Source organism: Protopterus annectens, chromosome 2.part1 (assembly GCF_019279795.1).
Source record: "Protopterus annectens isolate FY-2018-M chromosome 2.part1, PAN1.0, whole genome shotgun sequence".
Taxonomy (NCBI): domain Eukaryota; kingdom Metazoa; phylum Chordata; order Ceratodontiformes; family Protopteridae; genus Protopterus; species Protopterus annectens.
The window spans coordinates 1,064,540,949-1,064,553,940 of NC_056729.1; the positions used below are offsets into that span (position 1 = coordinate 1,064,540,949).

General features: G+C 39.7%; 1 protein-coding gene across 1 annotated transcript in view; it reads right to left on the minus strand.

The window, feature by feature from the left end:
• LDAH (lipid droplet associated hydrolase) overlaps positions 1-10,039 on the minus strand; it is a 1,619,373-nt gene extending 1,609,334 nt beyond the window's left edge. The window contains exons 1-2 of the mRNA XM_044062623.1: positions 9,973-10,039; positions 9,078-9,209 (exon numbers count right to left, since the gene is read on the minus strand). Of these exons, the coding sequence (XP_043918558.1) occupies positions 9,078-9,105 (28 nt within the window). The 5' untranslated portion in view covers positions 9,106-9,209; positions 9,973-10,039. The remainder of the gene's footprint in view (positions 1-9,077; positions 9,210-9,972) is intronic.
• Between the last annotated feature and the right edge of the window lie 2,953 nt (positions 10,040-12,992).

The following is a 12,992-nucleotide window of genomic DNA, read 5'->3' on the forward strand; positions in this document are numbered from 1 at the left end:
GAACTTTGTTTTATGTGGATGGGCAGTCTGTTAAAGAGCAGTAGTATCCTCTGCAAGATATACTTGTCCTTCCAAACTGTTCTGTTGATGTTGCAGAAGAGGTTTGGATGTCCAGACTTGGCTGAGTACTTCTTTTACCACTTGACTTGCTGATGTGCAGTAAATCCATCAGTATTGTGTCAAGAAGATGCCTTGTATGCCACACATAAGTCACCTGTTAGTAGTCTGTAAGACTCAATCACTCACTGCCCCCGCATGTCTCTCACTGACACAGTTTTAAGAGGAATGCTGGAGAAATGGGTTACATCTCCACTGGTCTTCCCACTAAGGTTCAGCCTCCTCAACTCAGGCCACGTAGCAAGATCCTATTGGGCACTGTGCTACAAAGGTTAAACATTATACAAGTCAGCACTATTTTTTCTGTATTTTTGTGCACTTAACACAGCAATTCTTAAAAGATTATAATCACACGGTGCCAAATTTCACTTAGCTGCTTAACATGTAAGTTTTCTAATCGGAAAACATTAATCTAAACAAGGGATACACGTTGCTTCACCCCAAAATATTCATATGGAATACATTACATACATATTTAAAGGCTCAACCTCAGTATTATTTTGTGACTAAACAAAGTTTAATTAACCTTGTTAATTTTTCCAATGGACTACACAATAATTTACTATATCTGTAGGGGGATTAAGGCTTGGCTGAGCTGCTGATGTCCAGCAATAACCATTATCTGCATTATGGTGTTCAGCTAATAGCAATCAACTGCATTATGGTGTTCAGCTTCATAGGTTCATAAGTTCATAGGTTGGTACTAGGCTATTGGCCCTAGGGCCTATACATGCCTAGCCATAACAATTCCCTGGCTATTACTTCCCACAATATTTACTTCCCTGGACTCCTGTCTAGCATGGTGAGTGATGTAATCCTCAGTGATGTAATCCTCGAGGCAAATTTCCCATCTCCCATCCAGTCGTCAAGGTTTCTTTTGAAGAGGGCCAAGGACATGTATGGGCAGTCTATTCCAGTGTATGGGGAGTCTCTGGGTCAGGAACCTATCCCTCCAGCATGTTTTGTTCATTGTGATGGCAAGGTTTAGGTCCCTGGAGCGTGTGGCTCTGATGGATTGGAATTTCTTTAAGTGTAGCATGTCCAACAGCTCTGGGTTTGACATAGCCTTGTATGTTAAGAAGAGATCGCCTCTGATTAGACGATATGTAACAGAGTATAGCTGGAGTTTTTTTAGTCAGTCAGCATAGGGCTTATGATTCTTTTAGTGAGATGTTTCTGCGGCCTTTCCAGTTGTTGCAGATGTCTTGTGAGGTACATACCAAATGGGGCGTTGTACTCTATGATAGGTCTAATGAGGGATGAGTATAGTGGGACAATGACCTCCTTTTTTCTGGATGAAAAGTTCTTAGTGAAGAGGTGTGCCACAGAAGGATTTCCTGACGGTTGTGGCGATGTGGTTATTGAAGGTGAGACCACTGTCCCCCTGTGTTCCCAAGTCTCTTATCACACTTTCGGTGTTTAGTGTACTGCCACCTATGTGGTAATTCATGGGTACATTATTTTTGCCAAAGGGGATAACAATATACTTCTTGGTATTGAGCTTGAGCCCATGGTTCTGGCACCAAGCATCTGTTTCTGGAAGGCCCTTTTGTAGAATATCCACATCATTTGGGGATTCAATAATGGTTCCCAGTTTGCAGTCATCTGCAAACTTTGCTAGCCAGAGTCCCTTAGTGTTGGCCTGTACTTCAGAGAAGTAGATGCCAAATAAGAGCGGTCCCAGGACTGAACCTTGAGGTACTCCACTTGTCACTTGTCTGGAGCTGGATTTGGCTATTTTTACAGTGTGGGTTCTGTCAGTAAGCCAGCTGGCAACCCATCGAGTGACATAGGGATTTATGCCCAGCTTAGTAAGTTTATCTATGATTCCAGAGTGGGGGATGGTGTCGAAGGCCTTGGTGAGGTCCAGATAGGCTGTGTGGACCATTTTACCCTCGTCCACGGCTCTGGGGACTGATTCAGAGAAGTCAATCAGATTCAGGAGTCACGATCGGCCCTTCACGAACCCAAACTGGGTGAGGTCCAGTGTTTGAAGGTTGCCAATGTCTTTGTTTATAAGTTCCATGACAATACGTTCCATGGCCTTGCAGATCAGGTTCATCAGACTGATGGGACGGTAGTTCCCAGGATCCAAGGTGGATCCCCCCTTGTGGAGTGGGATAACTGTAGTGTGCCACTCAGTGGGCACGAAGCCTGCGGTGAGGCTATGATTAAACATGACACACGTGAGGTGCCAGTTCATTTTGTAGTTCATGTAGTACACAGCTCAGGATGTCATCTGGTCCCATGGATGCTGTATTCTTAGCTTTGGAGAGTGCGTTTTTTACCTGTGTGGACGTGATTACTGGAATTTGGCAATCTTTCTGTATTGAGATGGGCCTTTTAGGGGGTGAGAGGGGGGTGAAGTTGGCACTGAATCGATCTGCCAGGATATTGGCAATGTCCTTGGGATCAGTATATTTAATGCCATTCTGTTGTAGCTCAGAACAGATCTGAGCATTGCCATTTAGATTCTTGACATAGCTCTAGAACTTAATATTTGCCCCCCATAACAGAGTGATTACAAATCTGAATAAGATTTAAAGTGAAAAATACAAGAAAAATAATGCACTCTGCACTGCATTTAGCTAATTTCATATAACTCCACTTCATCAACTGCCTAAAAACAATTCAACCCTTACACACATCTCTCTTTTATAAGTAAATTGGTACAAAATGAGTTGCACTCACTGGTCAGTTCATACATATTAAAATACTTAACACCATCTCATTCAACTGTTCACTATACACAGAGAAACCACCATCATCGCATTTATAAAACACATTTCTAATATACGTGCTAATGCAGTGAAATTTGGTCAAGATTATTTACCATACAAACTGTCAAGTAAGAAGCTTTCCTACCCAGATTCATCTGTTTCTACACACGTAACCAATACAGTACTTCCTGTATGTCAAATCACAAAATGGAGCCTAAAGCATACACTGACACACAAGCAACAGTACAAACAATAGGATATTTTAAAATGACTATATTACTACTGATTAGAGTTAAAAAGACAATTTTTAACAAGTTGCTCTATATTAAATTATTCATTTCCAGAATGATGCCCAATATACTCAAGCATGAGAGCCCTCCATGCAATATCTACCATTTTTTCAAGCAGTTTTCAGGTTATTTCCAATTGGCAATATTTAACTGGCAGCACATTTATCAAACAAGGGCATGGAGAATGAGACTGGGGATAATTTCACTGACGTGAAACTGGCCACAATAATGCAAAATGAAATGGACTTGAATAAAAATTGAGTTTTGTTAATTAATCTTCCATGTCCGAAGCTTTTCTTTATGGAACTCCACTGTAAATGGGCTCTGCCTAGCTGGACGTCTTAGTCAACAAAGAAATGCATAAATAAATGAATACACAAGGTATAACATTTATTTATGGTGCAAAATGCACAGTTTCATACTTCGCCTCTATCATATTATGAGTTGTCATTTTTCCCTGCCTGTCTTAAATGGTTGCTGTAATGAAGAAATGATAACCAGAAAAAAAACACAAAAGAGAAAGTAATCACAGACTTCTTTAGAAGATGCATCTTGAAGAAGATGCATCTTGAACAATCTATGAAAGGTATGGATTGCTGTAGATAACATTGTTTAGCAATGCTACTATAGTGTTTCCCACCTACTAAATCCACCACTGACATGAACTTACAGTACCATTATATCTACTAGGTCTTATAAATACAGACAGATTCCTCATTATTTGAGACATGCACTTGTTAAACCTGTCTTTAAGGAAAAGGGAAATAGGTCAACCCTAGAGTCATACAGACCAATAAGTTTACTTTCATGTTATGGAAAAATAATGAAGGAGGTTATACTGGACAAATAATTGTCAGAAGTGGAAAGGTTAGGACTTGAAACCATACATCAGCATGCATATGATAAAAACAGATCTATTATCACCTGTAACATAATGTTCTATAACAACTATGAATGAAAAATTGCACTGTGATGTAATTTATATAGATTTAACTTCAGCATTTGATAGGGTCATGTACAGAACACTGATCAATAATTTAGAACAACTAGGTATTGATGTACTCTAGATAAAATGGACAGTTGCATGACTTACAAATAGGACACGGCAAGTATCATTCAGCAATTGGACACATGAAATTCGAGGTTACAGTCTGGGTGCCCTCACATGGCTCTATATCTAGACCCATGCTTGTTTAGATTATATCTTTCAGATCAATCTTTTTCACCGGAGGTGTTCTGCAGTCTTTACGTAAGTAACTTGAAAATTTGTAAACTGAGTAAATTTGTTACAAAAGTTCTTTTGCAGACATATCCTAAATAAATTGTCATTTGGACACAGGAGAATAATATGCTGATATACATCAAAAACTAAGCATATGAGTTTTTGAAGACATAAATTGAAAGGTGAATACTTAATACAGCACACATTGATTGAAACTGTAGATTCAGTTAAGGACCTGGGTATATGGGTAAATCCATCAACTGAGTTTTTCTAATCATAGCAACCATTTGGTTAAAGATAGTTATAGAACTATAAGTTGCATACAAATATTTATAAAGTCTAGGAAACATACCTCTCAACTGTCCAGATTTTTGCTCTTATTTTTGGTCTGTTCCATATAACATTTGTGATTTTCAGGATTTTTGTGGCAAATTAGTGAGGATTGACTTCACTAAATAATGACAGGCATTTGAGTTTCAGACTTCAAATCATTCAGAAAATGCATGGTAACACAAGACCTTTTATTCTAGCAACTTTCCAAGTTTATAAGAGCAATATTTAACATGCGTCTCTATTTTTGGGGCTTTGTCCAGATTTTTTGTGCTAAGATGTTGAGGATATGCTAGGAAATCAGAACTGATGAAGTCATTGTTTGTTACTTATATTAAACTCAAACTTGACAATGGAATAACAATATGGAAACCTTATAAGAAAACAAGCATGAGTAAACTGGAAATAATACAGCAGAAATATACCAAGGGCATGGATGTGAATATTTAAGTCATTATGAAAGACTAAAATATTTGAAATTGTACATTGTCTTGCATAGATATTTAAGAGGAGACCTTATTCAGGTATATAGGGCATTTACAGACAGCTATCTCTGGGAATGTTTGGGGTTATCAAAAAGTAGATATTTTTTAAGAACAGCCTAGACACTTATTATGGGAACAACTATTATGACATATTGGCAGACTAGAAGAGCAATATTGTATGCGCTTTGAAATATTTGTACATATGTATGCACTGACAGTAGCCTGTAGCTGACACATCTATAGTAACTGTCTGCAAACATCTGCTGCACTCAGTCATCATAGACATGATTACTTTGTGTGTCAGCTGTGGACTGAGGGGGGGCTGGAGTCTTTCTTTCACCACAAACATACTTTTGTTATAAGAGTAATATTCACTGCAGTTTTTTCTACAAATAATGAATTAGAATGACAGAGGAAAGTAAACCTGAATACATGGGACAAAAGGGAAAAAACTGGAAAACAAGTTTGTTTGAGAACATGCATCCTAAACAAACTGTGAAAGATTATTATGGATTATGTTGGGAAAATATAGATTACTGTTTCAGTGACTATTAAAGTGCATCCATTCCAGGACCTGGGTAGTGGAAGTTATCATCAAGGTAAACCATAAAGAAACAATTTAATCTGGGTAGTAAACTTTAGGGAAAAAATGTCAATACTTCTTTAACCTCTATTTAGAAAATTCTACAACATCTCAATCTTGGCTTCGTATATGTGAAGAAGAAACATTTGTCACGTGAATTGCTGATAGGGTTACGACCTGTCCCACTTTGCGAGGGACAGTCCCTCTTTGGGCAGTTGTGTCCTGACAAAAAATTTAAAAAATGGCAAATCCTTTACTGTGACACCGGGGGTATGTGTCGGCCTGTAAAATCTGATGTTTTAATTGCTGATGGCCAAAATGTCTTATGCACTGTAAGTGTATGCTGTGGTGTGCTATATAATAGATGTTGACATTGTTAATTCTTTTATGCATCCTCATCAGCCAACTACATTTTGGTGCCAGACACATTTAGTCAAGAGCAGTGAAGCTTCATATATCAAACAATGGTCTAAACATGAAACTGCACTCATTGCAAGTATTCCTAACCCTGAAAAATGCTGACATCTGTGCAATCACAGAAACCTGGTTCAAAGCTCAGGAGAGCACCCGAGCCTTACCTGGTTACTCATCCTATCATATATTCAGACCCCAAACTGTGGGCAGTAAAGCCAAAGGAGGTGGAGTTTCAGTATACATTAAAGACATACACACCTCCAGGCTGGGCAAACAGTAGACACTCCAGGTGCAGTTAACCATTGACAAGACCCTTATACAAATCATAGCTAGCTACTGGCCCCCAAAAGTGACTCAAGATGCCCAATCTGCCTATTTGGACTTGTTCAAATCTATCAAGATTCAATCATTTACCCTGATCCTGGGTGACTTTAACTTCCCAAACATAGACTGGAAGAACTACTCATTCCAGAACACAAATGCCCAGAGATTCTTTGATTTTGTCAATGCAAATACCTTGGAATAGTTAGTGGATACCCCCACAAGGGGTGATAATATCTTGGACTTGGTATTAACCAACATGAGTAACCACTGCAGCATACCTATTGTATCATCCTCCCTGGTAAGATCCGACCACAAAGCAGTCACTTTCGAAGTCACCATCTCCCCCAACCCTCCTCTAGATAGGATCAGACATAAAAACTTCTCCAAAGCTGATTACAGCCTCCTGAGGGATGGTATAAACAGCTTCACAGCCCCCTCCCCCTCTGTAGGATCTGGCACCATTATCCAGAACTACACCCAAGCACTATACGAGCATTTATATAGACGCATAGAATCAGGAATACCTTACAGGACTACATCATCCTCCACAAAGAAGAGTAAACTTGTCTGGTGGATATCTGCAATAAATAAACTCTATAACAAAAGGAAAAAATTGCTGTCCAAGACCAAGATGGAGCAGGTGTCCAGTTGGAAGCAATGTTTCCTTAGACTGAACAAGCAAATAAGAGCACTAGTAAAATCTTCCAAAGGAAACTTCAAGTACAAATTGGCCACATTTACTAGAAACAATCATAAGGTCTTCTTCACATATGTCCACAACCTCAAAGGAAGCAATCAGATCTGTTCAGAACTGGTGGTCAAGGACACCACATATACAAATGCTGCAGATATAGCAAACTTGCTGGCTGACAGATTCAGTGAAAACTTTACCCCTCTGTTCCCCCATCAGTAAATCAGGACATCCCCAGTTCCTGCCCCCTTCCTCTTACATCTAGGGAACAGGTAATCATTGCTCTCTCAAAGGCATAAAATATAGCCTCCATGGGACCCGATAACATCCCATGCTGTATCCTACATGAACTCAGGCAGGAACTTGCAGCACCATTAGGTATCCTATTCAACCAAACCCCGTGTATTGGCTTCATCCCAGCTGAGTGGAGGACAGCCACTTCCATGCCTTTACACAAAAGTGGAGCATCCACCAATCCGGAAAATTATAGATCCATCAGCCTAACTGCAAGGTCATGGAACGGATTATCATGGACCTCATTAACAAGGATACTGACAACCTCCAAACACTTGATCCCACACAGTTTGGCTTCATCAAGGGGAGGTCATGTCTGCTAAATTTGGTCTACTTCTTTGAGACAGTCACCACAACCATGGACAATGGGAAGATGGTGCACACCACCTACCTTGACCTGGCCAAAGCCTTTGAAGCTATTCCCCACTCTGGCACAACAGATAAACTCTCTCAACTAGGCATCAAGCCACACGTTACCAGATGGGTTGCAAACTGGCTTACTGATAGAACCCACGTAGTCAAAATAGCAAAAGCCACCTCACGCAGAAGACCCATAACAAGCGGTGTACCCTAGGGTTTGGTCTTGGGGCCTCTGTTATTTGGGATATACTTTTCTGAGGTGCAGGCCAAAACCAGTGGGCTATGGCTGACCACGTTTGCAGATGACTGCAAGCTGGGCGCTGTCATCAGTTCCACTAGTGATATGGACATCCTCCAAGAGGGCCTGACTCAGAGAAATGACTGGTGCTAGAAACCTGGCCTCAAGCTGAACACCAAAAAATGCATCATCATTCCCTTTGGGGAGAGTGACATCCCCACAATTTATCACATTGATAGCAATGTCCTAATCAGTAGTGAGGGATTTGGGCACTCAGGTTGATAGCAACCTGACTTTTGACCACCATGTTGCTTCCACTGTACGGAAAGCCTTCTACATGGCCCACCTCCTAAGTAAGGGTATCTCATCCAGGGACAAGGAGGTCCTAACATCCCTGTATTCTTTTCTTATCAGACCCATTATTGAGTACAACTCCCCTTTTGGCATGTATCTCGCAAAGCACATGCAGCAGCTGGAGAGACCACAGAGGTTTCTCACCAGGAGAATCCAGGGCCTCAAACATCTACCATATACAGATAGGGCTTTTAGCCTATCCCTCTACTTGGTTTCACACAGACTCCTCATGAGGTGACCTCTGTCTGGCAAACAAGGCATTCACGGACCCCACCTTGATGGGACTGCTGCATATCCACAAGTCAAGTTCCACTCAAGTAACCCACACATGTGGCCTCAACAAGACTTGCTGGCGGGACAGATTTGTGTCCCAGAGACTCCCCCATCTATGGAAGAGACTCCCTCTCCACTTCAAGCAGAGTACCTCTTTACCCCTTTTTAAGTGCAACCTGGATAACTGGAAGGGAAAGAGAAAATATACCCCTGGGATTCCAACCATGTCCCTGCTGGACAGGGGCATCTGGTGCTGATTTGCCTAAATATGGGCTAAACACTTGGCTAGGATTATAAGGGCCTCCGCGCCAACAGCCTAGTAACCTCCTATTAATACGGTAAAAAAAGAATTTACTATAACCTTCATGTTTGTTCTAGTTACCTTGTCCATAAACTACACCAAAGATCATAAGGTGACATCTGCATAATCGACAAACTAGTGTTGTCACTCAGTGTTCTGAGCTTCACTTTCAAGATCAAAGTCCACAGTGCATCTAAAGTCACACTTTTCCTTCTGAAAACATAAACACAATTAATTATATAGAGAAAAATATCAAATTTCCAAATGAACTGCAGCAGTTATAAAGATATGTCTGATTTTCAGTTCGTCTTTCTCCTGATTCACAGTCTAAATGTAAAGAAATACACAGACTTTCAATTACTTACAATAAATACCTGTTTAAGTGATGCCAGTGACAAGAACACATGCATAAGGAGTCCATCTATCTTTGTAAGATGAATGGAATTCTCATACTTCTATGTTTCATGGGAAGTGTTAAATCAGAAACTTACCATTTTTTTTAAACTGCATCCTTTAATTAGTCGATTTTAATTGTAAGCTGTAGTCATACTGCATTCTAAAAATATTTTAGCAAAACAGTAACACTAAATCAGAACGTGGCTTCTGATCAGCATTTTCTCATATGTGCTCATTTATACTTATTGGCTAACAGCAAGTGTACAACGTAAAATCTAGAAATAGACAATGTTTTACATTACAGCAATAAAAACATATCACCCTGTTCACATGCAAAAATTTGACAATCGATGCAGCAAACAGTACTAGTACGAAATCATTTAAACTTTCCCAGAAAACAATGGCAGAATGCGTGACTTGAAATCCATAAAAAAAAGTCTAAACTCAAGTCTGAACCCCCGCACTCGGCTTTTAACAATTCATTACATCTGTACAAACTAGCTTTTTGTAGTACTTATTATTTTTTTAACAAGCAATCATAATTATATAACAAAGTAAAGCTGTACCAGTCTGAACTCACATATGCTATTTGACACTCTTGAGAAACCTTTACTTGACAAGCTGGGTTTACAAGTCCTAAGTTCACGTGCACTCTTCCGCTTTCGTCAGCACGTTGCAGTTTTACTGACGTTACATTTATGAAAAGTTTAGTGCTTTCGGGGTTTGTATGGTTCTTGTACAAAGGATTTGAATTAAAACATTTTGTTTGTTTGCATTTTGGTGTAGGTGTATGGTTTTGGACTGCAAATGTGTTTTGTGTAATGGAAACTTTGTTTTGTAATTGTTAGAGTCACGTATACTTTATTAGAAAAGTATTACATTTCCTTTGACAGCTATAACTCTTGTGAGGATCTCAACTGTCCCTGATTTTGACTCCAAAATTTAGCTCTGTCCCTCTTAATCCCTCCTAAAACGGGTGACTTGGAGGAAGGTGGTGAATTATACTAAATGGCAGTAAGAGTTATAGATTTCTTTTATTTCACAAAATGTATAGTAATTAACATTCATTTATTCTGCCAGTGTCTCAAGTTAATAGTATCAAGGTTTTAAAAATGGCCCTGATTATTTGAGAGGTATGTTATAATGTTCTTATTAAAAAAATAGAAAAACGTGTATTTGGGTGGTTGAAACATTTTTAGCAATTAAAGCATACCCAATAGATACCGCGAAGTTGAGATAACATGTTATTCCGGAAAAGTTATTTAGTAATACCCTTTGTAATCCTTTCCCTTTATCTGTTTATTAGTACAGCGAAGCGCGGAAGTGGGGGCTTAGTTTTGTTTACTGATCTGAGGTAGACCACTGATCATATTTAACCATTAGCAAGCTCAGCCCAGTTTACATACAAAGCATACTTCTCAAGTGTACCTCATTACGAGGAACGTACCTCATGTGGGGTCTTGAAAAGTTCCTCGAAGTTCAGCATTGAAAGGGTTTGTCATACATTCACCGTGGTAAATAGTAATACCATGAATCCTATTGTTGTGTCTTTCGGCTTTTGCCGGTTAAGGGTCGCCACAGCGGAACTCCGGTCCGCTAATGATTGGCAGTATATTTTTACGTGCCGAATTGCCGGCCCTGACGCACAACCTTCAACGGAGGTACGCCCATTCACGCATTGTCTCCACACAGAGGACACTCTTGCTGAGAATGGAACAGGGCAACGTCTTACTGTGAGATGACAACGCTACCGCAGCACCACCACTGCAGTTCAACAATACCATGAATCCTATTAATTCATTTAAATATCTTCATAAGTAAATTTTTACCACCTTATGACCTTCCTAGCTGAAGTTGTGAGTAAGCCGTTAGTATGTGTTCCACATTATGATGGCTACTGCTCCTCATTTTGGAGATGGAAGGTTGACAGCTATGAATTACAAAGTAATAGTTGTAAAAGGTTAAAGGTATACTAAATTATACAATAAAGTGACGTATCATAACGTAGATATAAAATATATATGAATATTTGCAAGAAGATTTAAATGTGAATACAATACAAACACAGGAAGTATATTTCGTTGCAATACGGTGGTATTGTGCAGTGAGTAGTATGTGGCAAGCACTTTATAGTAGCAAAAAATAAACAGCTAACATTAGCATTTATAGTACACGTGTTCACATCCTGACTGACCAAGTTGAGTAGTAGATGTAAGAAATAAGGAGGTCTGTGCCAGTTTGACCGAGTTGCTTGATATCACACTTGGTACGTGTGAAAACAGTGACACGTGTATTCCTTATGACATACTTCATTACTGTTTTTAGATAATTTGTGGTAGGGAGTTCCATGCTCTAAGTGCAAGCCTTGAGAAGGTTCTTTCACTTCTTAGTTTTATGAAATAGGTTCATATGTTGATAGATATGTACTAGACTACCTGCCCTTGCAGGCCATTTTAAGCCTAGCAAGTTTCCCTTTTTGTGCTTTAATTAACCGAGCCCATTTGGTTAGAGATTGGCTGTCCCCTTCCCATGGTCAATGATTAGATATTAACCTGAATGGGAATAACTGGGATCGTGCCATAGATAATTTGAGGGGACTCATGCATGGGATAAAGCATTTACGAGCTGCCCCTGTCTATTAGTAGTACAGAGGGCAGTCCTGGGGTAAATTTTCTGTATCCAATCCATAGATCAAGTTTGCACTTGAATATAGCAGTGATGAACTTTGTTTTATGTGGATGAGGAGTCTGTTTCAGAACGGCAATATCCTCTGCAAGATGTACCTGTCCCTCTAAACTGTTCTGTTGCCTCCCTCTTCCATAAGGAAAGGTTATGGCTAGCTAATCCAAGGCCTGTTACAGTGTGAGGCAAATGCTGACATTGGTGGCTGAGATGTAGCCAATGAAACTCTTCAGTCTGTAATATCACTTTTATCTCTTAAACAGCCTATGTATCTCTCTGATTTTTTCAGTGATGTAACATATATATATATTATTTAACTGTACTTTTTATACTAGACGTCTACATTCAGTAGTGCATTTTATGCTGGATGTCTGAGCTTCCTTTTTGGTCATTTCTTTCCACTTTGTAGCTTTTCTTGGAGACGCAACTTACGCTCGTATAACTGTGAAATACAGTGTATGTATTTTGCTGTTCTGGTGCTTTTCTCCCCTCATCTGAAAAGCAGTCTATGCCCAGTCTGACTTTCCCAGTTAAAAAAAAACAATACTATCCTCTAAAACTTTGTCATATATATTTATTTATTACAGAAGTCTGTGGTGGTGCTGCGGTAGCGTTATCGCCTCACAGCAAGACGTTGTCCCGTTCGATTCTCAGCTAGAGCGTCTTCTGTGTGGAGACATACATGAATGGGAGTACCTTCGTTGAAGGTTGTGCGTCAGAGCTGGCAAATTCGGTACATAAAAAATCTACTGCCAATCATTAGTGGACCGAAGTTCCACTGTGGCGACCCCTAACCGGGAAAAGCCGAAAGACACAAACAGAAGTCTGTGATTTCTCATGTGCAGCTTTTCATCTTCCCCCACGAGCACACAGTATCTTGGCTAGGCCAATTTACAAACTACTACAGCTTCATGATAT